The sequence below is a fragment of the Ascaphus truei genome, chromosome 8 (assembly GCF_040206685.1).
Source record: "Ascaphus truei isolate aAscTru1 chromosome 8, aAscTru1.hap1, whole genome shotgun sequence".
Taxonomy (NCBI): domain Eukaryota; kingdom Metazoa; phylum Chordata; class Amphibia; order Anura; family Ascaphidae; genus Ascaphus; species Ascaphus truei.
In genome coordinates, this window is record NC_134490.1 from 104,157,353 (window position 1) to 104,184,322 (window position 26,970).

The window sequence follows — 26,970 nt, forward strand, 5'->3', positions numbered from 1 at the left end:
TTGAGCACTCTGACAGGCTTCCATTAGGCAGGATAGGGTTAATTCCACTATACCTGCCCCTGACTACCATCAGCTATAAATTATGCATGTCCACTCACATGCACTCACCTTTGAGAAAGCGCGAACCCGCGCGAAACGTGCGTCAGGTGATCACACGGCGTGACGTCACCATACAGAGCGGACGCGACTGACATGTGTTCCAGCGTTCAGGAATCTTCGGCTGCCTGACTAACATCTCTGCTGCCTTGCCGCCGGAGTCTCCAGCTCTCTCCACCTCTTAGGGTCACACTATATATCAGCGGAAACATCTGATACTAAGGCTAAGTACACTTTCCTATCTTGCGACGCATACACCATGTTGCGCCACCCTGGGAGGGGATTTACATATACAGAATTGTCTCCATGCTGGTATATGATATATTAAGTGGTTGCCATATGTGGAGACTTTTGTATCTAAGCGTGTATGAGTTACGTGGCGTATAGGTGCAGTGTTATATTACTGTGTTTATGTATCTCTTTATGTGTTAGTGCTTTACTATGTGGTTGCCACTCGGTGCGACGCTGCTCATTCAACATATGTGCAGTGTATTAACAATGGCGGATTTTATCCTAGCACTATGATTGCACACCACTTGTACACACATTCACAATGAGATTGCTAATCAGTGGTTCAGTTGCATGTAAGACACCAACCTAGCATTGATGTATTTTAGTACATTCTCTTTTTATACAAAAGTTTGTGTTTATGAAAAGTTCCTATATAGGTTCTGCTAACGAGGCTATAACTGGATACGGTCTGTGAACTGTGCCTCAGGGCGTAACTAACGCACATTTTGTGCTAGCCCTTTATGTCAGGACTATCCTATTGCTAGGCTAGGTGTTCCTACTCCACTGTAACATGTCGATCGTGGATTTATTAGTCTGCATTTGTTGTGTGATGATCACGCTGTTTTTCTAGATCTGCATCAATTTATTTGTCCTTCAGATTTAGTATCAGCAGCCTTCTTCATAGAGACTGGTGAATTTTAGATATACTGCTGCGGCACAGTTTATTCGAGCATTTGCCCGTTCTGTGCCGCAGCAGTAGCCTGGCGCGCGCCCGAGTGTGACGGGCGCACGCCGAAGCAGCGGAAGAGCGCCCTCCGATCGGGGCGCTCTCCCTACCGCTGCCGGGTCCGCCGGGTCCCCCGGAACCCCCTGCCGCTGTCCCGCGATCGCGGGACACCAGGGCTCCCTCGGGGAGCCCCTGGACACGCGTGCAGGGGGCGCACGCTCCCGATGACGCGTGACCGCGCGTCTATGATGCGCGGCACGCCGAGGGGCGGCCACTAGCAAGCCGGGAGATTTCCCGGCTTGCGGTACCGACCACACTTCAATAAAGTGTGTCGGTAGTGTAAGTGCATCCCTAATCAGTGATTAGCACTTTATTCTGTTGGACTAGTACTAGGATTATCCTGGCATTTATGCCCGTGTTGTTTGATGCCAAGATCCCTTCAGTTACCTTCCATGTCTGCATGGAAGTTTTTGTTTGGTATGTCTATAGGGGGTGGCCCTGGATTTTTTGTACCATACCCCTCTATCCAAATACTATTTTATTATTGATTACTATTGATTAAAAGGATTTTAAATTTATCATTACTCACTGATCTACCCGAGTGCATTCAAGGGGGAATCTTTTTGTATGTTTGTTTCAGGTGAAAGCAACTCAAGGCTCTATGGGGAAGGCTAGTGGCAACTGAGCAGCTAAGTGTCTGTCCTGTACTAGAATAACTCCGCATTTTTATTGTTTTTCCAGGTTTTGGTGAGACCTAATTATCGTAACGTTATTTCCATGCGCTAACATTAACGGAGGTTTGTAGATATGCAATGTTATGCAATACGATTTGCATATGAACAAACCAGACGTCCGTTAAAAGTTAGCAATCTGATATTTCTCTGGTTAACTCGAGGGCATTGTACAGCTATTCACCTTTGTGGATGTGTTTCGAGTAGTGGTATGTTAAATGGGGGTAATGTCACGTTAAAGATTTAACGGAGCTCTGTTGAACTACCCCTAAATGTGATGTCCGTTAGGCCAATACAATGGAGGTCACAAAGATACTTGAGCATGTACACCACAGACTCACAGGAGCAAGTGAGTGCCTGTTGTATCTTGTATTTTAATCCATTACAGGTAGAGGTGGGATGTAAAGTTATTGGCAGGTGATGCAGTTCAAACATTTGTATACACCAGACTTCTTAGTAGTACGTGTGATCTTGCTGCATTTAGGAATAAGATCATTTTGTATTAGCACATCTCGCAGATTGCGTTCTCTCTTGAAACACAAAAACCTTATGGGGAGGTAAATATAAAATGCTTATCTGATGTTTGTATTTTGCATGGAAAACAGTTCTGTGCTGCCTGGTGGGGTTGAGAAAGTGAGAATAAACAGCAGGAGTTGCCATGTGAACACTCTCTGGCAGACTTTGGGCATTTGGAAAAACTCATTCAAATTAAATAAAAATAAAAAATAGCCGGGGAAAAAATTTAAATAAGTTTGGTAGTCTGCTCGAAAGGGCTTCACATGGGGTTCACTTTCAAAACCGATTATATTTCGGGGAAAGTGTACCTTTAAAGCCTTTAAATTACATGACCTGGGGCAAAATAACAATTGAAAATGTTTTTCTGCACTTTCCAGGGGTATGAAGGTAATTGAAAACAGGGCAATGAAGGATGAAGAAAAGATGGAAATTCAAGAAATGCAGCTCAAAGAAGCCAAACACATCGCAGAGGATGCTGATCGCAAGTATGAGGAGGTGAGGACTTGTGAAAGCTTGCACGGAATTCAGTCAGACGGCGAGTAGAAGGGTTAACCTCACACAGTGTTAGACCTCAAGCACCTGGGGGCTATGAAACCAGTTTAAGTCTGAAGTCAATGAAGTCTGTGCCAATCAATTGGTTTATTGGCATTTTTTTTTAAATGTCAAATGTACTATGCTTGATTTGGTGCTTTTTTTTTTTTTTAAATGGAGCTTGCCCACTGACTACTATAGTGGCAAATAGTGCACTGTGCCAAACAATGGGTAGAGGGGTGAGGGTAGTTGCTCCGGGGAGGGTGGTTAGTGGGTACCTTAATTACCATTGTGGTTAATAACCGTTAGGGTGATTAAGGGGTTAGTGGCCAGTAGTTAGTTTTTTTATTTTACTGTCGGCGCCCACTGGAGATGAGGAAGACAAGGGGGGCGAGGTCGGCCTTCATCCTGGCAGGAGTAAGTACAACTTTAATTTACTATATGCTGGCTGGATCATGTTTTGGTTATTTTTTATTTTTTAATGGGCAAATGTTCTATTATCCAGATATGGATAATAGGGATTTTTCCCATTACTGTACTGTATGTGTCGGGGGTGGGGGGGGGGGGGAGGGTTGTTCAACGTATTGTATTGGTGTTTTTATTGTATTGTAATGTTTATTGGAGTTATGGGGGTGAGTGAAAGGTGTAGTGGCCCCAGGGTGGGTGGTTAGGCCTCAGGTGGGTACTGGGAGAGGTGAACCCTTTCATTACCATAGCAATTACTTCTGCTAAAGTAATGAAGGGTTAAGCCCTCCCGCAACCTTCCTAGTAGGCCTAACCACCCACCCTGTGGAAACTACCCACGTCACCAGTGCCCTCTGCCCCCAATAAACCAGGTACTCTGGCTTAACCCTTTCATTGCCTTAGCTGCTAACCGCTAAGGTAATGAAGCTGCTTTAATTTTATTTTGATAACTCCGTATTGTAGCAGGGAATCTCCATAGCTGAACCACATTCATTTCAGGCCCGGTAACACCCTGCTTCCAGAGTTACAGGCCCCGGTATGGGGTGCCGGTATCGCCCTGCTTTGTTTAAATCTCCTGGTCGTGTGGGCCGTGACACGGGAGAATTTAAACATGGTGGGAATACTGACACCCCATTCCGGGGCCTGTAACTCGGGAAGCAGGGGTCCCCAGACCTGAAATGAATGCAGTTCAGCTCCGGAGAACCCCTGCTACAATACCGTGTAAATAAAAGGCCAGCGATCGCCTGTTAGAGCCGCACAGGGAGAGTGACTGATTCAGTCTATTCTTACTGCGCGTCTCTTACAGATAGGAACAGCCTGGTGGGATTCACACAGCGCCAGTCGCATTTAGATGCAGGGATCCCCACTGTGTTAATCTGTTAGGCGATTAAGTCTCCGTACCTGCACTGCACAGTGTGGCTTGGGATCAACCACGGGCAGCGCCAGGCTGAAGCGATGGAGCCCGAGACTCCATCTGTATGTGAGCATTATAATGTGTTTAAGCAAATATTTAATCATTTTATTACATACACTTCCCCCCCCCTACTAGGGTCTGGATGCAGTAATATGAAGTTGCTTGTTAATCCTAGAAATGCAATATTTACTGAAGGCTTATGTATGAGTTGCTGCTCTCTCATGAGTTCCCCCCAGCCCTGATCTCTGTGGATCTTAATCCTCATATGCTTACAAACCTAATTGCTTGTTTCTAGGTTGCTCGTAAACTGGTAATTCTAGAAGGAGAGCTTGAGAGAGCAGAAGAGCGTGCAGAGGTGTCTGAACTGTAAGTTATTCAAGTTTTGAATATCCGATATACGAGGGGAGTATATGGAGGGCCACATGATTCAAGGCAAAAGTGAGGCAATTTTGGAGGAAAAACATTGTTTCAGATTTATCAAGAATAAAAATTCTATTAAATTCAATGGCTTTTTTTCGTTGATCCATATGAATTGCACCAATTTTGACTTAATACTTATGCCCAATTGCTCAGCATAGATAAAAGTATATTTATAGACAGAGTTATTAGTTCCATAAGAGCCGAGAGTGCCAGTCTGATAGATTATATCTCTATCTGTTTTATTGTATGTGTGTATACAGATGCAGCGGCCGTTATCCAAACATTTCACGGATTGTATTACTTAGCATACCCGGTCATGGTGCGTGATGTCTTGAAAATTTCCAGTTTACTGGTGTTTTTATCGAGTGCAGAAAATTGCATTTTAGCGTTGTCTGCAATACCGTTGAGAAACGCAAGTGGGTGATTGCGAGTTGTCTTAAAAAATCTAATTCCAATTCAACCTGTCTTTTATTCCCGTACAGTACTTCCAGTGTGTGTGTGTAATTGTAATTTGAAGATTAAAAATATGAGTTCATAAACAGTTCATGGGAAAGAAGCTCTTTCTGAGGCTCCTTAGCTTTTAGCCATACAAAAATTCTCTGTAGAAGATTTAAAATATGAACACACATCAACAAAAAGTATTTTTAACGAATTAAATGTTTAATTTGTACAGGATAATAAAGCTAATGTTAAATTGGAACCTTGTTGAAACGCATATGCGTGGCATCACATTTCTGCGCATGCGTATACAGTATGTCAAATTGGAACTTTGTTGAAACGCATATGCGTGGCATCACATTTCTGCGCATGCGTGTATGTCAAATTGGAACCTTGTGTACAGTACAAGCATTGACGTCACATGACCCGCAGCATCATTTGACGTGTCGTTACCATGGATACGAGAGACGCCGGCAGAGTCAAGATAAGTTTAGAGTTGCAGAGACCTCACGCGATCCCCCAGAATTTAATTTAAATGCCCCTGGGAAGAGCGCGGGACCTTTGCAAACGCTCGTGCCTGCCCAGACAAATCCAGGGCCCCCCTGCGGGGCGCGCCCCCCACTTTGCGCGCAGGCTCATGTGACGTCATGTTGCCATGGGAATTTAACGCCGGGTTACCACGACGATGCATTGCTGGAAGGGAAGGTATTATAAGTGGATTACGGAGGCTTCGCACGATCCCCCGACATTTCATTTAAATGCCTGGGGGGAGAGCGCGGGACCTGGATAACTGCCACACACCCCCATAAAATCTAGCTCCCACACAGAGGAATGAAAGTTAATACTGTATAGTACATTTAACTTCATTATAAACTTTGCCAACTGGGTGGAGATGAGCCAATGTCAGAGGTGTACTGTGCGTACAAGCTGGGGTCACTGATGTAGTCAGCATTATATTTATCTTCATTATATACGTTTCCAACCGGGTGGAGATGACCCAATGTCAGGGGTGTACAGCATTGTGCCTAACAGCCGGGCTCATTCATGAAATCAGCATAATAGTTACATAGTTGACTGACACTCAATGTCTAAACACCCTGTCACTTTAAGAAAACAAATCATAAAATGAATGCCTACTACTATCAGGAGACTAACGAATGCCTCTCTACAACGCTGGATGGGTAAGCCAGTTACCACCTTTAAATAACACACATATATAGTGAAATAACATTGAGTCCTTATCTGTTAGATGGGGAAAGTGTCCCAAGAGATTCTGTGCAATCCTTCCCGATACTGCAACACGTGAAGCGGGTGTCCTCCCCGAACTGGATCCAGGGGAGCGGCATGCCTCCAGGCAGCAAACCTATCTGCCATAAATACATGTTCCTTAATTAGGAGCGCAGGTGAGGGGAATTAGAACCATTATAAACTCTGGCCTGGACTTTCCATCCACCAGCCTCAGGAAATGTGAAACTGTGGAATGGATCCTTTTACATAATTTCTGCACTTTCTGATCTAAATTGGGCAGAAAGCTGCCTAATATCCTGAAACTATGTCACAATATATATACATATATATACACATACATACATATATGTAGCCCTTGGACCCACACCCTAAGTGAGATTAGGTCTGCTACTCCATATTAGTGGCGGTGTGGTGCGTACCGGTGAGGTAACAGGAGGGCTGAGTTGCTCCGCGGTGGTGTGGAGTAGAATCATCAGGACAGATTTACAGGGTACCTTTATTCATTAGTTGCAGTGCCTCCAGTCAGCATGGATCCTCTGGATAAAATGATGGCCCAGACTGACACCTTTCTTTAGCCCAAGACAGTGAATCACACTGGTAGATGGTTCAGTAGTATTTATTGCATGTTCCGGATATTACAGCAGTGCATTCCTTTCATTGCTTCCCCTAGTGAAGGTATCACTGATAGGGCTTTATTCCCATATCATATATAAATAAAGACATACAATACAATACAATATCAGGCCTTCTGCATGGTGCTCCTCCTTAGGCCTCCTAGTGAGACCCAGGGAAGCTGGTACTCACTCCACAGAGGGAGGAAAGAGACACACCCACTTTTAGGAAAGTGCCAGTATTTATACCCTGGAGAATTGCTTATAACCCTACCCTATAACAGAGCAGGTCTGGATACTGACAGACCATCACATCAATCATGTGACCCAACCAGTATCCACCCTTCAGGTTGACACTTTCTGGCTGTTGCTAGGCCCGCCCTTGGATACGTCAAATGTATCTAAGGCTGCAAAAGCACACAAAGCCTTTCAGAAGGAATTAACCCATCCACTGCCTGCACACAGGACTTACACTGGTAGAGCCCAGGAAAATAAGTAGCGGCCGGGAGGCTATGCCACACACACACATATATATCTATACACACACATATATATATAAATATATATATATATATATATATATATATATACATTTTAAGTTATGGTGGGTGAAAAAGGCAGCAAAAAACCTCCACTGTTAGCATATAGCCAATAAAGAATATCACTTGTGAGCACATTCACATGTCTTAGACAGGTCTGCAACCCTGCCTTTCAACCATTATCAGAGAAGGAGTGATATAGGGAACCTCCTCCCACGTGTTTCGAGCAAAACTGCTCTCTCAAGGAGATACTCCTTGAGAAAGAGCAGTTTTGCTCGAAACGCGTGGGAGGAGGTTCCCTAGTTGATGGCCTTGTTCTAGTATCCGTTTTATGTAGCTGAATAAAGTTTTTTTTTAAACCAACTACTTCCTGGTGAGTCTGAGTACTACGGAGCAATGGCGGCGGCAACGATCACTCATTCTCTGCTATACTTCCGGATCGTGGCCACGCACTGAGGATTACAGGTCTCCTGCCTCGGGGATCCGTTCATGCCAGGAGAAGAAGGAAAAGGAATTCTGTTGCCATTGTGAGTATTGCACTCCTTACCGAATTGCCTGTGTTTATTGCAGCCATACTTCATAGTATAGGGTCTGCACACAGCATACACCTCGCGCTATAAGTGTCTCCAATCGGCTATTAACCCCTCATTCAAGCTCCACTACAAAATCATTATTGCCTTACTCTGTGTGTGGGACCTTGAGCTACAGACGGCGTACACTGTTTCTTTCAACCATTATCACCTAGCATACAGTGCTCCCACTGCAGCAAGGGATTCTGGGAAATGACATGCAAATGAGCACACAATGTGTCACCTTTTGCCTGGAATATCCACTCACATGTAGCCTATATAAGCAAATGCATCGCCGTTCACATAGCTTTTAAGCACAGCATGGGTCTAGCAAATCAAATCAAACCAACCAGTATTTGCAATATTTCTGCAAATACTGGTTGGTTTGATTTGTTTTGCTAGTCCCACAATCCATTTAGCCTAATTAATACAATTTTAATAAAAATCAGACATATATAGACCAAGATGAATAGTAGAAAACTCAATAGATATGAGTAATGTAATTTAAAATTAAAAAAGGTTAGGTGGATGCTGTAGCCCAAGGGTGAGCAAACTTTTTATGCCGAGCCCCCCTTTTTTTTTTTTTATAACTTCAAGTTTATTGGAAGATTTTCAATATAAATAGCATCGCAATACAAATAACACGAACATTCACAGTATTACATTCATGTACGATACTGCTACATTCTCCTTCTGGAGCCCTAAGTGTTCATGCGTTGAACATGATATCTCTATAACCAGTTGGGATATTTATGTATTTTAAACTTGGGGGGACAACACATAAAATAGAAAAAAAAAAAAAAAGGGTAAATTAAGGCGGGGGAGGGTGGGAAGGAGGGAAGGGGGGGGGGTGGGCACGCTGCACTGCCATTTTCCCATAGGTGGCTGGTAGATGTACTCTACACGATTGTTTGCCGACTTCCAGGGCCACCCAAGGTGTTCACATGGCGTGTCCTCAACTAGGTCTCGTAGTCCGTTCCGCTTACTTTGTACGAGAATGCACTTGGAATAATCACTGCCATATCGTGGCTACCTCAACCCCTGGGATGTCTGTCTGTTCCAGCCAAGGCGTCCAGACTTTTATATATTTTTCGCCAGTGTCATTGACCAGACTCGTCAATTTCTCCATCTGGCATATGTACCATAATCGATTTCGAATTTTTGGGATATTTGGGATCTCTGGTTGTTTCCACATAGCTGCGATCTCGCACCTTGTTGCTGTTGCAAAATGTGCAACTAGTTTATTACCTGCTTTTGAAAGACCCTTCCATGGTCTGTTCAATAGGAACAGCCACGGATCAGGGGGAATTGCGAGGTCAAAAATCCTCCGGAGCCAATGTCTAATCTCATCCCACAGGTGTGAGATCCGAGGGCAAGACCACAGCATGTGTAACAGGTCCGCCGATTCTCCGCACTGTTTGGGACACAGCGGGGAGTATCCTGTGACAAACCTTGATAATTTTAGTGGGGTGAGATACCACCTCATCAATACTTTATATGCATTCTCCTTCAAAGTAGTGCATATGGAGCTCTTAGCAGTAGCCTCTAAAATAGCTGTCCATTCGTCCTCCTCCAGCTCCTCCCCTAAGTCTGTTTCCCATCCAATTTGGTACGTCAGTTTCTGTCGTTGCTGTGAGCTCCCAGAACCGACCACCTCTCTATAGATCTGCGATGTAAGTCCCTGCGTGTCTGTTTTCGTCAGACAGAGCTTTTCAAATGTGGTTAGCGGCGGGAAGGGGGAGTTTTTGGTGAAGAACGCTCTGGCCTGGAGGTAGCGGAAAAATTCGGAGTGTGGGACGTTTTTTTCAGATCGGATTTGTTCGAATGATTTAATTTTGTTCGGTATACCCTCCAGGTCCTTTAACCTAAGATATCCGTATCTTTTCCAAGGCCCTGCGGCATTTGCCACTAGTCCCGGTGCAAAGTCAGGGTTGCCCCATAAAGGGGCCATCCTAGAGCGCCTTGAGGTCAGGGTATGTTTATATTTCGTGGTCTCCCATACCGACAGTGAGTTGGCCACCGAGGAGAGCGGCCGTTCAGCCCATTTAATAGCTGTTTTGGGTAACCAGAGCAAATTCTCTATCTCTAATGGGGCACAAGCCCTCTTTTCCAGATCCACCCATCTTTTCAGATCAGGGTTGGTCTGCCATTGTGTGAGTTGACACAATTGCGCCGCTTTGTAATAAGAGACCAGGCAAGGTACCGCTAGGCCTCCTGTCCGCGTGGTTTTTCTCATAATTGTCTTATTTACTCTCGGTTTTTTCCCTCCCCAGATAAATTCGGAGATATCAGACTGAAGTGAGAGTATATCCTTCAGTCTAAGTGGCACTGGTAGAGTCTGAAACAAATATAGGATACGGGGGAGGAGATTCATCTTTACACTATGTATCCTACCTATCCAGGAGATCTTGTAGGGCATCCATTTTTTTAAATCTGCTTTTAGTGTCTTGATTAGCTTGGGGTAATTAGCCTCATAGATGTCCCTGTAATTTTTGGTGATGTAGACCCCTAGGTATTTAATATGTTTTGGTTGCCAATTGAAATTAAAGTTCAGACTCAGTAGCTTTTCAGTTTCCTTTGGGAGGCTAATATTTAGGGCCTCTGATTTGGTTTGGTTGATTTTGAATCCTGATATTCTATTAAATTTATCTAACAGGTCAAATAGGTTCGGCAGGGAGGTTAGAGGCTTGGAGATCAGCAGCAGTATATCGTCTGCATACAGGGCAACCTTATGTGATTGTGAATGCACCGTAATCCCTGAAATATCCGGGTTGTTACGGATTTGCGCAGCCAAAGGTTCCATACATAGGGCGAATAACAGGGGGGATAACGGGCACCCCTGTCGTGTGCCGCTTTTAATTTGAAATAGATTAGAGGGGAAACCCTGATGTATGACCTTGGCTGCGGGGCCCGAGTATAGCGACATTATCGCACCACTCACCCTTTCCCCAAAGCCGAATGCCCCAAGCGTCTGTTTTAAGTATGGCCAGTCTATCCTGTCGAACGCTTTTTCGGCATCCAGACTCAACATCATAATGTTTAATTTCTGATTAGTGGCTATTTCTAGCAGATCAATGATGCGTCGGGTGTTGTCCGCAGCTTGTCTACCCATTATAAAGCCGACTTGATCTGGATGTATGAGTCTGGGCAGGATGAGACATAATCTATTGGCCAGTAGTTTGGCGTATATTTTGACATCCGTGTTAATTAGGGAAATTGGTCTATAACTTTTACAGTCCTGCGGATCTTTCCCAGGTTTATAAATAACTGAGATTGACGCCTGAAGCATCTGCTCCGGGAACGGGGCTCCTGCTAAAACAGCATTATACATTCGGAGCAGCCATGGGGCTAAGTTCTCAGCGAACACCTTATAATACTGCCCCGAAAACCCATCTGGCCCCGGGGCCTTGGAGGGTTTGAGGTCGGTGATGACCTGGGTAAGTTCTTCTAATGTAAAATCAGCCTCTAACCCCTCCCTGTCCTGCGCGCTCAGCCCTGTTAGGTTGGACCGTGCTAGAAAATCTTCCATGGCCCTTGCCGTTTTGTGATTTCGAGCCCCCCTTTTTATCCATGAAATTTCTCGAGCCCCCCTGCCTGATGAAATCAAAATCACATGACGTCAGCGCACATGAGCTGGTTCAGCCAATGAGGGCGAACCAGCTTTGTGACGCATCCACCATGCTCCCACCACGCAAGTTCACAAATCGCTTGGGCTGCAGGCGTGCACGCAGGCAGTATACTAGTATTGGATCACTGTTTTTTTTTTTTTCATTGTTGACTGGCATCTGGTAATATGTTTTTTTCTGGTACTCTAAGGCAATCCATTTGAGGGGGCATTCATCCACCTCTTTGCTACCTCCCTTCCCTCTCCCGCCCCCCTTTTTTCCCCCTTCCCCTCCCTTTTTCCTCCTTCCCCTCCCCTTTTTCCTTCTCCCATTTGCTTTCCCCAGGGTCATCCACTCCTACCTACCAGTATTATGTATTATTTATTTCCATTTTAAATGTTGCCCAGGGATCAGGGATCCCCATAACCAAACACAAGGGGGTACTGACGGATCTTCCCTGCTGATCAATACTCCAGAGTGACCCCCCTGACCCGAAGAATAACCATCAGCCCCCCAAAACTCATCCTCCTCCCAAGCCCCTAAATTCTGCCATCTCTGCCTGACCTTCATCCCTCTGTTTAGCTGGGGGGGGGGGGGGCATATTTGTCTAATAGCATCCCCAGCTATGCTATATAATTAATCTCTCTCTCCCCACCACATCAGGACCTCTCTCCCCTCTTCCACAGTCTCACACTGCTCCCCCCAGTGTGTGTCTCTCTTTCTCCCTGCCCCTAGTGTCTCTCTCCCTCCCCCAGTGTCTCTCTCTCCCTCCCCCATTGTCTCTCTCACCCTCCAGCCAGTGTGTGTCTCTCCCCTCCCTCCAGTGTCTCTCTCCCCCTCCCCCCAATATGTCTCTCACCCCCATGTCTCTCGTTCACCCTCCCCCTCTCCATAACATACTTTCACCCACCCTCCCCCTTCTCCATTACACACTATCACACACACCCCCTCCCTCCCCCTCTCCATATCACACTGTCACACACTCACCCTCCCTCCCCCTCGCCATGTCACACTGTCACACACTCCCCCTTCCTCCTCCTCTCCACGTCACACTGTCACACACTCCCCCTCCCTCCCCCTCTCCATGTCACACTGTCACACACTCCCCCTTCCTCCCTCCCCCTCTCCATGTCACACTGTCACACACTCCCCCTCTCCATGTCACTGTCACACTCACTTTCCCTCCCCCCTCTGCATGTCACACTGTGTCACACACTCACCCCCTCCCCCTGCATGTCACACTGTCACACACTCCCCCCCCCTCTCCATGTCACACTGTCACACACTGACCCCCCTCCTCCCTCTCCATGTCACACACTCACCCCCTCCATGTCACACACTCCCCCCTTCCCCCCTCTCCATGTCACACTGTCACACACTCACCCTCCTCCCCATGTCACACTGTCACACACCCCTCCCTCCTCTCCATGTCACGCACAGTCACAATCTCTCATCTCATCGCGCTGCAAGCAGCAAGGCAAACGAGTTACTTCATGAGATGTGTAGCAGCAAGCAGTGTCTCTGTATACCGACACTGCACTGGTGTTGCTCCTCGGTATACAGAGACACTGCTTGCTGTTCATTCACCTGGTTCAATTCCCGGTGTCGGCTCCTTGTGACCTTGGGCATGTCACTTTATCTCCCTGTGCCTCAGGCACCAAAAACATAGACTGTAAGCTCCACGAGGCAGGGAACTGTGCCTGCAAAATGTCTCTGTAAAGCGCTACGTAAAACTAGCAGCGCTATACAAGAACATGCTATTATTATTATTATTATGGTATAATTTGTTGTGCGCTGGTTTATTTTTTGTTATACTGCGGTGCGCTCGAAATTTGACAGGTAAGCCTCAACGTCATCGTCCATCGTCATTTTCTGAATGAGGTGCAATTTTACCTGGCGAGTGACCTGTGCGGCCCCGCTAGTCTGGGCGGTAATTCTCTATCCCAACACTCAGAGCTCCTGGTGTAGGCAAAGTTGCACCTCGTGTTGCTCTTCTTTTAGCGTCTGATGTAGGGACAGCGCCATCTGCTGTACTAACAACGCAGTACTTTCAGTTTGTGACTGTCATCTGCTGTAAATTGTCATTATGGGATTTTGACATCTGCTGTACAAATGATGCAGTATCCTTTTGGGTCTTTGCCAATTACTGCAAACCCTGCAATTGCTGAAGCGTGGACAGAAATTCCTCCATTTTCTACATTCAGGTATATTCTTCACCTTGACCTATTGGAGGCGCTATTTCCTCAATTCTTCATACCCGACGGGGCAGACTTTACACACAGCACTTGCTAGATGCAATTTTCAGTTTCTTCAGAAGATTATTTTATTTATTTATAAAATATTTTTACCAGGAAGTAATACATTGAGAGTTACCTCTCGTTTTCAAGTATGTCCTGGTAATTTATTTTCTGCTTGAGTTCAGTGTCTTAACATATCTTCATCTACTGACCTCTGTGTGCTATTGCATCCATACTTCACACATTCCCTGTGTATGCTGTAAGCACAACTGGTCATACAAAGTGGGACAGACTTTGCTTGCTTTTCACTTCAGTTGGGTGGCCATTTTAGATCCCCGCATTTATCTTCAAACCCACAGTTTCCGCTGCTCAGTGCTTTTTGAATTGCCCGCATTCTCCACCATATTATGATGCCCACACTACGTTGCAGTCTCTTTTATCCCAATTTAAGGCTGGGAACACTGTATTTTCTAAGCAGGGGTTTATTTACAGGGATCAAATCATACAATGGGCCCACCGTCCCATTAAGAAAACCAAATAATAAAATCAAATCCTATTCCCGTGAGGGATACTAATTCACTTTTCTTCAGTCCTCTCTAAAGACCGCTGGCCAACTATACTGGTTCCCAGCTAAAACATGCCCTGGCATATACACCAATGAATACAATAGGGGGTTTGCTTATCTTTAGTCCTTTTGGAGCAGATGTCACAAATTCAGCACAGGCCTTGCGTCCTTTCCTTCTTAGGGGAACTCGGTCCCATCTGAGCCCAGAGAAACTCTCCTTGTAGGTTCCTCTGTAACCAGATTTCACAGCTGGGAGCACTCCTATCTCCCCCCTTCTCTGGGGAAACCAGTCTCTCACTCTGTGACTCTCAGCACGGCTCTCACTTTCTGTGGCAGCATGGCATCCCTCTGTGTTTGCCTTAAACACTTCCTAATTCACTGAGGGAGTCCATCCTGATTAATTAGCCAACAGGTAAACAGCCATTTCAGAGAGGATTAACTCTGTGTGAGCTGGACAGCACACTTACTGCACTGTTCCAGCAGCTAGAGATACCTGATGGTATCACTATATATATTTATATATTTATTATAAGCCAGTTTATTATAAGCCTGTCACGATAGTTTACAGGGTTATAATATACATCAAAATAACTGGGTTGAATTGAATGTGACTGTGATATGATAAAGAAAGTTTATTCCTTCAGGGAAGGTGAACACACAATATTGAACAAATAACACACAGAATATATACACTTACGTGGGAATGGGGCAATGAAGTAATCAGGATTCAGATTAGCAATTCATCAGGCTTCAGGTATCATTCAGATGGAATATGAAGACAAACCACTTGGGCATAGAGCTGACAATTGGTTATATAGGATTTGGGCTCTATCCCTAACATTGGGTCTCAGATATTGGTTCACAATTATCTGTACCCAATTACCTTTTGCCAGCTAACGTGGGAAGCACTTTGGTACCTGCCCCCAGGTAGCTGGCACATGCGCACAATCCCTTATTCAGGCTCCCATTTTCCTAACCCCACTCAAAAGAGTTGGCGTCACTAAGTCTGCCAATGGGGATCTGGGCCAGGGAAACCTAACTAAAGGTGTGAATCACCACACTTTACACAAATACCCACGTCCTGCTCTTCTCCGCCCTAGAATACTTAATCAGGGTGAGGGAGCCTTTGATCAGTGGGCTTACTGCAGACATACTGTCGCCTCCTGACCATTAACATACTGTATGGGCCAGTAGTTTTCACGGGCTTTATACTAGACATAAAATACAGTACAGTTACAATGTTTTATATATATCAAACACATACATACATACAGACATACATACATACATACAAACACTGTATATACATACATATATCAACCAAAAGAGAAAAATCAGCGCTAAAAGTTTTATATATAAATATACAAGTCCAAAAAAGGTGTAGATCAACACAACAAACGTCCCAGTATTATAAAAAAGGATATAGGGTAGATAGCCCAGGTGAGTGTTGGGGTTTGAGCTGCTTCTGTGGAGTTAACCAATTTGCAAACAGATCTAAAAGACAAAAAACAGACGCACATTCCCTATAGTGTATTACCGATTTAATACATTGACTAGGTTGGAGTAACCTTAAAAAGACACACTCACAAACATTCGTGATAAAATCGCAATGTGAAAAAACCTGATAACACGTGGATTGGCTGTTCAGCTCTAGTCATGGAACCATGCAGGAGACCAGATGAAACACCTCACCGCTGCAACCCCAGGTATGGCCGACCTCTGTCTAGCCCATTATAGATGTAAATCAGAAGATCTAGAGGCACAGGGAGGCTCCGGTGACACCACAGGAAAATTTGACCCGGCGTCCTATGTTGGTTTACAGTGTCGGCAAACAGCTGAGAGCAAAGAGTCCCGAGTTTAGTCCACAATCGGGAGGCGGGGCTAAGCGCAGTACGTCAGAAGGATGTGGCTGCTGGAGCATTCAATGAAAAAAGCCCAACTCGTTTCGTCGCATAGTGAGTGACTTCCTCAATGGCATATGGAACCAGTCTGTTGTGGCTCCATATATATATATATATATATATATATATATATATATATATATATATATATATGGAGCCACAACAGACTGGTCTATATATATATATACCTGGAGTACCTGTCACTAATTTCAATCACAGGTATAAATTCCAAATCTGACTTTCTTAAAGGTACATAGGCATATGAGAACATTAAAATACTTTAATAAAATACCATGGAATGAAAACATGAATAAATTCTAAAATATGTAATACTTTAAAAAAGATAATATAAAAGAAGGGAGAAGAGATGACAACAAATCAATGAATTGAATATACAACAGTATACATGTAGCCCCGGTCCCCCTTGGGGCTCCAAGTAGCTCCTACCTGCGGGTGCTCTGTGTGGTGGAGGCATGGGGGCAGGTCCCGATGGTGTCGGGAGTGTAGGTATGGCGACCGAGTGGCCAGCGGCTCCCATCGCAGGAAGCTGCCATGTTGTTAAGTCTCGCGCATGCGCAGTGCAGTTGCGCACGCACAAAGGATCCATCGTCCGGCGGCCATGTTGGGGTTGGCACGAGAGACACTTCATGCATGCGCAGAGCGTCGGATGTCACAGGCGGCCTAGAGAAAGTTCGCGCATGCTCAGCAGGACCCCCGGAGTGACGGCCATCAGGGGGGACAGGCCCGTGGGGGACTACAACACCCAGCAGCCACTGGGGCTGCTAGCCATGTGATGCCACACAGCCAATAGGGCTGCAGTTTTCCCCCTGCACCAGACATTGATACATTTCGCACGCAGAGACCGCGAGTCAGTTGGAAGGTGGACACCGAAGGGGTAGGGTGTGAGTGTGCAGGTGCCTATGGCATTTGCACTAGGTCAGAGACCACTGATAGGCCCCAGCTAGGCCCAACTCCCTTCAGTTTGTGGCTGCTACAGGGCAGGCCCATAGATAGGGATTGTGCCTCTGTAGTTTGTAGTGAGGGACACAGCAGACCACAGCGGCATCCTGGCTCTTGGTGGTCTGGGACCAGACCACCCCACGGAAGAGACTGTCTTTGAGGTGGACATCCCACGCGGGGACCACCCCACGCGGAAGCACCGGAGTCATTGGGTCCATGTACCCCATCACAGGATACAGCGCACCCAGGTGTGGACGCACCCGGCAGGAACCCCACACACAAGTGCACCAACATACACTATAATGGCAGCACTGACAACATATAAGGGTGAGGGGTTATATCCTTGTGGACACTAGAGTGGGTGGGTGCCCGAGGGTCCCATCAGGTACTATGGGGACTGTGAACAAATGTGTGGAACACTGGGCAGGTGGTTACGGCCGTGTGAGGCCTGGTGGGTAGGCTGTAACCGGAAGCCATACTATTGTTTTGTAGTAAAGTTGTTATTTTATGGTTTACCCATTGTGTGTGGTTATTGCATAACTATATGTATATAGGTCCTGTAACGGGAAATTCCACACAGTAGAATCTGTTACAGTTGGAGGCGCTAAAGAACACCGTACCAGGTTACACCCCAGGCTCCCTGCAGCAGAGCCTCAGACCTGCTGTGAGCCACAGGTATTGCACCACACACACCATAGCCAAACATTCTCCAAGGGGGTGGGGGAAAGTGCGCTAAATACAATTAATTGCAAATAGCAACATGCATGTGATAAAGTTTTGTAAATGAACCCTTCACACATGCATGTTCTGACTGACAGAGACTAGGAGGAACATTCAAAAAGCACATACATGAAATGATATTTCTATATTTTTATATAATATATAGACAATAATCAGTAGAATGAACACCCACACATAGCATACAGACTGGATGAGTGTTCTAAGTGCTATCAGTAAGAATTGTTTATTAACAGTAAATAGTGAATGATAAATATGAAATAATATCTTTTGAATGTGTATTGTGCATATAAATGGGACTTGGATAAATTGTAAATAAAAAGGGAGTATTAAATAATTTGTCAATGATATTCTACATAATTAAACATTAGTGCTGGTATCCAGGCACTCATTCAGACCATTGGGTGTCAGAGTGTTCAGCCTAAACATCCAATGTGTCTCTTGACAACAAATGGTGCTAAATCGATCACCCCCCAATAGTTGTGGGGGGGATAAGTTCCAAGCCTATCATTTTTAAAGATGAAATGTCATTATGGAAATGTTTAGGCACACCATGCGTCTGTACTCCATTATACGCCAAGACCACACCCACATGTGATCAAATATATGACATAATCAGTCCTACAAGTAATTCAACCCTTAACTAAAAAAGTTTATCTGCTGGATGAACACCCAAATTCTTTCTTAGTCAATAAAAATCAAGTTCGTCCACATTTGAAATTTCCAACCCTCATCTTTATTTGTGGGAAATGGACTTGTTCTAATGTTTGATTCATGGGTCGAAGTTTACTTGGGGCTATTATGTTTCTGACACTCTTGACCATACAAAAAATGGCATTCGATTTGTCGGGGATATGCCCTTTTAAAATTGGATCACAAGCTAAAAGTTTCCAATGGTTATCGAGTGTACCTTTGATTTTATTTCCGGATTATTAAACCTGGTAATAAAGGCAGAAGAGAAGTCACCTGAATTTGTTTTTCTAGACATATCTCTTTTGGCAGATCGATCTTTCTGATCTCTCAAAAGAATGGCTCTATCTAAAGACTTTGCTCTAAAATAAGACTGCTCAACTGAGATATGATTATAGCTCTTTGCAAGGAAACGGTCTTTCAATATAATTAACTGTTTCTCAAAATCGATATCCAAAGAACAATTTATTTTAATACGACCAAACTGCCCGTATGGAATGATTTGCAACCATTTTTTATGATGGTTGCTATTTGCTTCCAGATAACTATCACATGAGACTGTTTTAAAATGTACATCAGTTTGGATTAGGAATTCTCATCTATAAATAAGAGATCCAAAAATACAATAGATCTTGGATTGAGGGTATAAGTAAATGTTAAACCAATAGAATTAGAATAGAGTGCTGAAAGAAAATCTAAAAGAATAATATTATCCCCATACCAACTAATAAGTAAATAATCTATGAAACAGCCATAATACACCAAGCTCGCCCTCCATGCAGTGTTGGACCAGATGTTGGTGTCCTCCCAACAACACATGAATAGATTGGCATAACACAGTGACAAGCAATGCATTTTTTGGCAAATTCTTGTTTTTATTTCATTGTTATGTATTTTAATTTTTATTATGTTTTTTTTTTTAGCTTGCCCTTTCATTGTCATTATAGCAATCCATGCCCATATTGTGGGCATGATTTACAACAGTAACAATCTATGGGTTTATTGGCGTGTAGTGTATTGTACTGTTATACTAATGTTATTTTATTGTGTATTTATTTATTTTTTTAAACAAATGGGCAAGTGTGCATTTTTAGCTATGTAACACTTGCGCTGCCCACAAACAAGTCAAGACCCCGGCACTGAGGTGGGAAGGTATTACACCACACACCCGCAGTAGCGGAGGCGTGCCTGGAAGGCGGACAGTTTAGCGTAGCCGGGTCTGGGTTGGAGAGTGTAAGAGATGCGGTATACTTGCCGAGTTCCGGGATTGGAGAAGATAGGATAGTAGGGGTCCGTAATCCGTGGTCTGGGATTGGAGAGAGCAGCGTAGTCCGAGTCCATATGCCGTGTTCAAGGGTAGGAGAGATCGTCGTGGTCGAGGGTATGCCAAAGTCCAAAATACCGAAGAGTCCACAATCAAGCTGAGTCGATACACAAGAGGTTAACTGCAAAGGAGAGAGCACTGCACAAACAAAGTGAGCTTCACGAGGCTGCATAGGATTATGCTGAGCAAAGCATGGGAGGAAGCAGGAAGTATCTAAAGGCAGGACAGGCAAATGAGAACAGGGGGCAGAGCGAAGGCGAGGCCACAGCAGGGATAGGCTGCAGCTAACAAGACAGGAAGGAGAGACTTGCCACGCAACTGGGGGTCGTCGCAAGTCATCACGTTTGCGTGCCGCGTGGGAGAGACGCATGACACGTGCGGGACCAGGTTCCGTGCAACAGCTAGAAGAGCTGCGGGTGCGCGCGCACTCTGTAATGAGAGCGGGGGAGCGTGCATGGGCAGGAACAGTGGCCGCGGTGGCAGCAGCAGGTAAGGAGGGAACACGTCGCAAAGGACTTGTTCCCTGATTCCTTACAGTAACCAACCCCCCCCCCCTTGAGGATTGGTCTCAGGACGATTCCTATACGGCTTATTCGGAAACCTGGCATGGAACCGCCTTAGTAATCCTGGAGCATGGATAATGAGAGTGGTAATGTAGAAGGTAAATGGGCAGTCTTTAAAACATTGTTAGAAAAGCACACTTATCAGTGTATAACCTTGGGTAATAAGTATAAAAGAAATAAGTCAAAATCAATGTGGCTAAATAAACAGGTAGAAGAGGAAATGGACAAGAAGAGGAAGGCGTTTAGATTCTTTAACTCAGAAGGGACGGAGACATCATATCAGAATTATAAGGAATGTAACAAAAATTGCAAAAGGGCAATCAAATTAGCAAAAATGGATAATGAAAAAAGGATTGCAATAGAAAGTAAGGTCAACCCTAAAAAGCTCTTTAAGTACCTTAATAACAAAAAAATGAGAAAAGAAAATATAGGACCCTTTCAGTGTGAGATAGGTAGGCAGATTATTGGAAATAAGGAAAAAGCAGAGTTATTAAAACAAATTCTTTGCCTCTGTGTTTACCAGGGAAGAATCAAGAGTTCTCAAGGAGTTAAGCTCAGTAATAGCCAAACCATTATATTTAATATTCAAGGACTCCATTTCCACAGGCTCAGTACCACAAGATTGGCGTAAAGCAAATGTGGTGCCTATATTTAAAAAGGGAGCTAGATCACAACCGGGGAATTACAGACGTGTAAGCCTGACTTCAATAGTAGGGAAACTACTTGAAGGTTTAATACGGGATAACATTCAGGAATACCTAATGGAAAACAAAATTATTAGCAATAGTCAGCATGGATTTAGGAAGGATAGATCATGCCAAACTAACCGTATTTGTTTCTTTGAGGAGGTAAGTAGGAATTTAGACCAGGGTAATGCAGTTGATGTGGTCTACTTAGATTTTGCAAAGGCTTTTGATACGGTTTCACACAAGAGGTTGGTGTACAAAATAAAGCAAATTGGACTCAGTAATAATATATGCACCTGGATTGAAAACACCCACCCACTGTCATTCGTTCAACTGTCATTCGTTCACCCACCCACCCACTGTCATTCGTTCACCAAAACTGTCATTCGTTCACCCACCACCCTCTGTCATTCGTTCACCCACCAACCCACCCACTGTCATTCGTTCACCCACCCACTCACTGTCATTCGTTCACCCAGCCATCCACTGTCATTCGTTCACCAACCCACCCACCGTTATTCGTTCACCCACCCACCGTCATTCGTTCACCCACCCACCCACCGTCATTTGTTTACCCATCCACCCACCCACTGTCATTCGTTCACCCAAACTGTCATTCGTTCACCCACCCACTGTCATTCATTCACCCACCCACCCACTGTCATTCGTTCAACTGTCATTCGTTCACCCACCCACCCACTGTCATTCGTTCACCCACCCACCCACCGTCATTCGTTCACCCACCCACTGTCATTCGTTCACCCAACCACCCACTGTCATTTGTTCACCCACCCACCCACTGTCATTCGTTCACCCACCCACCCACCGACTGTCATTCATTCACCCACCCACCCACTGTCATTCATTCACCCACCCACCCACCGTCATTCGTTCACCCACCCACCCACCCACCCACCCACTGTCATTCGTTCACCCACCCACCCACTGTCATTCATTCACCCACCCACCCACTGTCATTCGTTCACCCACCCACCCACTGTCATTCGTTCACCCAACCACCCAGTCATTCGTTCACCCACCCACTGTAATTCGTTCACCCACCCACCGACTGTCATTCATTCACCCACCCACTGTCATTCATTCACCCACCCACCCACTGTCATTCGTTCACCCACCCATCCACCCACTGGTTAAAGGACAGATAACAGAGGGTTGTCATAAATGGAACTTTATCAGGTTGGGCTAAAGTCGTGAGTGGAGTACCTCAGGGATCGGTACTGGGACCCCTGCTTTTTTACTTGTTTATTAATTACCTTGAGGTTGGCATCGAGAGCAAAGTCTCCATGTTTGCTGATTATACTAAATTGTGTAAGGTAATAGAATCAGAGCAGGATGTAATTTCTCTTCAGAAGGACTTGGAGAGACTGGAAATGTGGGCAGTTAAATGGCAGATAAAGTTTAATACAGATAAATGTAAGGTTATGCATTTGGGATGCAAGAATAAAAAGGTGAATTACAAATTAAATGGTGATACATTGGGGGAATCCTTGATGGAGAAGGATTTAGGAGTGCTTGTAGACAGCAGGCTTAGCAATAGTGCCCAAAGTCATGCAGTAGCTGCAAAGGCAAACAAGATCTTATCTTGCATCAAACGGGCAATGGATGGAAGGGAATTAAATATAATTATGCCCCTTTACAAAGCATTAGTAAGACCACACCTTGAATATGGAGTACAATTTTGGGCACCAATCCTAAGAAAAGACATTTATGGAACTAGAGAGAGTGCAGAGAAGAGTCACCAAATTAATAAACGGGATGGACAATCTAACTTATGAGGAGAGACTAGCTAAATTAGATTTATTTACATTAGAAAAGAGACTTATAAGAGGGGATATGATAACTATATACAAAGACAGTGACTGGGTGGGAGACAGTGACTGGGTGGGAGACAGTGATTGGGTGGGAGACAGTGACTGGGTGGGAGACAGTGACTGGGTGGGAGACAGTGACTGGGTGGGTGGGTCGGAGACAGTGATTGGGTGTGTGGGTGGGTGGGAGACAGTAACTGTGTTGGTGGGTGGGTGGGAGACAGTGACCTATGGGAGACAGTGACTGGGTGGGTGGGAGACAGTGACTGGGTTTGGGAGACAGTGACTTAGACAGTGACTGGGTGGGTTGGTGGGAGACAGTGACTGGGTGGGTTGGTGGGAGACAGAGACTGGGTGGGTTGGTGGGAGACAGTGACTGGGTGGGTGGGTTGTTTGACAGTGACTGGGTTGGGTGGGAGACATTGACCTTGGGAGACAGTGACTGGGTGGGTGGGTGGGAGACAGTGACTTAGACAGTGATTAGACAGTGACTTGGGTGGGAGACAGTGACTGGGTTAGAGTGACTTTGGGAGACAGTGACTTAGACAGTGACTTTGGGAGACAGTGACCTTTGGTGGGTCGGGAGAAAATGACTATGGGAGACAGTGACTGGGGGAGGGAGACAGTGACTGGGTTGGGAGACAGTGACTTGGGTGGGTGGGCGACAGTGACTGGGTGTGTGGGTGGGAGACAGTGAGTGGGTGGGTGGGAGACAGTGACTGGGTTTGGGAGACAGTGACTGGGTGAGACATTGACTTGGGTGGAGGACAGTGACTGGGTGGGTGGGTGACTGGGTTTACAGTGACCTTGGGAGACAGTGACTTGGGAGACAGTGGCTTTGGTTTGACAGTGACTGGGTTTGGGAGACAGTGACTTAGACAGTGACTGGGTTGACAGTGACTTGGGAGACAGTGACTAGACAGTGACTGGGTGGGTGGGAGACAGTGACTGGGTGGGTGGGAGACAGTGACTGAGTGGGTGGGTGACAGTGACTGGGTGGGTGGGTGACCGTGACTGGGTGGGTGACCGTGACTGGGTGGGAGACAGTGACTGGGTGGGTGGGAGACAGTGACTTAGACAGTGACTGGGTTAGACAGTGACTTGGGAGACAGTGACCCTTGGGTGGGTGGGAGACAGTGACTCGGTGGGAGACAGTGACTGGGTGGGAGACAGTGGGTGGGTGACAGTGACTGGGTGGGTGGGTGACAGTGACTGGGTGGGTGACAGTGACTGGGTGGGTGGGTGACAGTGACTGGGTGGGTGACAGTGACTGGGTGGGTGGGTGACAGTGACTGGGTGGATGACAGTGACTGGGTGGGTGACAGTGACTGGGTGGGTGACAGTGACTGGGTGGGTGACAGTGACTGGGTGCGAGACAGTGACTGAGTGGGAGACAGTGACTGGGTGGGAGACAGTTACTTGGTTAGACAGTGACTGGGTGGGAGACAGTGACCCTTGGGTGGGTGGGAGACAGTGACTTTGGGAGACAGTGACTGGGTGGGTGGGTGACAGTGACTGGGTGGGAGGGTGACAGTGACTGGGTGACGGAGACAGTGACTGGGTGACGGAGACAGTGACTGGGTGACGGAGACAGTGACTGGGTGACGGTGACGGAGACAGTGACTGGGTGACGGAGACAGTGACTGGGTGACGGAGACAGTGTCTGGGTGGGTGGGAGGTTGGGTGGGTTTTGACAGTGACTGGGTTGGGTTGACAGTGACTGGGTGGGTTTGACAGTGACCTTGGGTTGGTTGACAGTGACTGGGTGGGTGGGTTGACAGTGACTGGGCTAGACAGTGACTTAGACAGTGACTGGGTGGGTGGGAGACAGTGACTGGGTGGGTGGGAGACAGTGACTGGGTGGGAGACAGTAACTTAGATAATGACATTGGGAGACAGTGAATCGACAGTGAATTTGACAGTGAATGGGTGGGTGGGAGACAGTGAATGGGTGGGTGGGTTGGTGGGTGGGAGACAGTGAATGGGTTTTAAAGTGAATGGGTGGGTTGACATTGAATGGGTGGGTTGGGAGACATTGAATGGGTTTGTTGGGTGGTCGACATTGAATGGGTGGGTGGGTGGGTGAGAGACAGTGAATGGGCGGGTGGGAGACAGTGAATGAATGGGTGGGCGGGTGGGAGACAGTGAATGAATGAGTGGGTGGGTGGGAGACAGTGAATTGGTGGGTGGGTCGGAGACAGTGAATGGGTGGGTGGGTGGGAGACAGTGACTGGGAGACAGTGACCTTGGGAGACAGTGACTGGGTGGGTGGGAGACAGTGACTGGGTGGGTGGGAGACAGTGACATTGACAGTGACTTAGACAGTGACCTTTGACAGTGACTGGGTGGGAGACAGTGACTGGGTCGGTGGGAGACAGTGACCACATGATAGTGACTGGGTTGACAGTGACTATGACAGTGACATTGGGAGACAGTGAATGGGTGGGTGGGTGGGAGACCGTGAATGGGTGGGTGGGTGGTAAATCAGAGGGTGGGTGGGTGGGAGACAGTGAATGGGTTGACAGTGAATGGGTTGACAGTAAATGGGTGGGTGGGTGGGAGACAGTGAATTTGGGAGGCAGTGACTGGGTGGGTGGTTGTGTGGGAGACAGTGACTTGACAGTGACTGGGTGGGTGGGTAGTTTATAGTGGGTGGGTGGGTGATAGACAGTGACCGGGTGGGTGATAGACAGTGACTTAGACAGTGACCTTGGTAGACAGTGACTGGGTGGGTGGGTGTGAGACAGTGACTGGGTGGGTGGGAGACAGTGACTGGGTTGGGTGGGAGACAGTGATTGGGTTTGGGAGACAGTGACCCTTGAGTTTGACAATGACTTAGACACTGACTTAGACAGTGACCCGTGACAGTGACTGGGTGGGAGACACTGACTGGGTGGGTGGGGCAGCAGGAGGAGCTCAGTTACTTCCCCCTCCGTCCCACGTTGGGAGTGGGGGGGTGGAGCGGGCAGCAGCAGGAGCAGGTACTTCCCCCTCTGTCCCCCCCCCCCCGTTGGTGGGTCCTGCTTGCTCTGCGCATGTGCGTTGGGTGCGGGAGGGGGTGAGCGGGTCCTGCGCATGCGCGCCGGGAATCGCCGCCATTTGTTTCACTTTTTTTTTTTCATGTATTTAAATTACTGGCGCCCGGCCGGGCCCTCCTGACCCACGGGGTCGGGACCCCAGTGCCCTTTGTTGATTAACTAGCAAGTAAATCACCAGTCTCTTAAACCTGCTCAGTGGATACAGGATCCCTGGATTAGCTCTATATCAGCATAGACCAACAAAGTTAAATGATGCAATGTGGAATAAAGAAAGAAATATATACCAAACCAATGTAACCACTAAGCATCCCCTGACATTTACAGCAAACAAAAGGTTAAACATACCGAAGGGCTCCGTGTTATTCTTTCCCTTGCTGAGTGCCCAGCTGGGACTGCATACAGCGCAGCCCGACTGCTGCAAGCACGGTGACTCATTAACATACACAAACGGACGGCCATAGAACAGCAACACTTATTAAAGCAGTAAATAATTTACTATTACAATCTGCAGGACTTGTTAAGACTACATAAAATCCTTGAATAAATATTCAATTAAAACAAGACACAAGATCTGCCAAAAAAATATAAGCTCTCTGTCTAAGGTCTATCATAGCATAGTATGACACACTTAAACACCATGATGTGGATTAAATGAAGAGTCTTACACCTATACCCACTTGGCAGCAAATACTTGCTGACAACTACAGTAGACTAAGTGTTAACTTAAGGGCTCCAGGCTATCCCTTTTTCCTAGTGCTCAATTGAGACCACACACAAATACCTGCTACTGCTAGCACGG

The 26,970-nt window shown here is 46.2% G+C and overlaps 1 protein-coding gene across 2 annotated transcripts in view; it reads left to right on the forward strand.

Annotated features, from left to right (window-relative positions):
- The window catches only part of LOC142502132 (tropomyosin alpha-1 chain-like), a 218,963-nt gene that overhangs the window by 171,866 nt on the left and 20,127 nt on the right, over nt 1-26,970 (forward strand). For both annotated transcript variants that reach the window (XM_075612991.1, XM_075612992.1), the window contains 2 exons: nt 2,679-2,796; nt 4,506-4,576. In XM_075612991.1, coding sequence (XP_075469106.1) covers nt 2,679-2,796; nt 4,506-4,576 — 189 coding nt within the window. The remainder of the gene's footprint in view (nt 1-2,678; nt 2,797-4,505; nt 4,577-26,970) is intronic.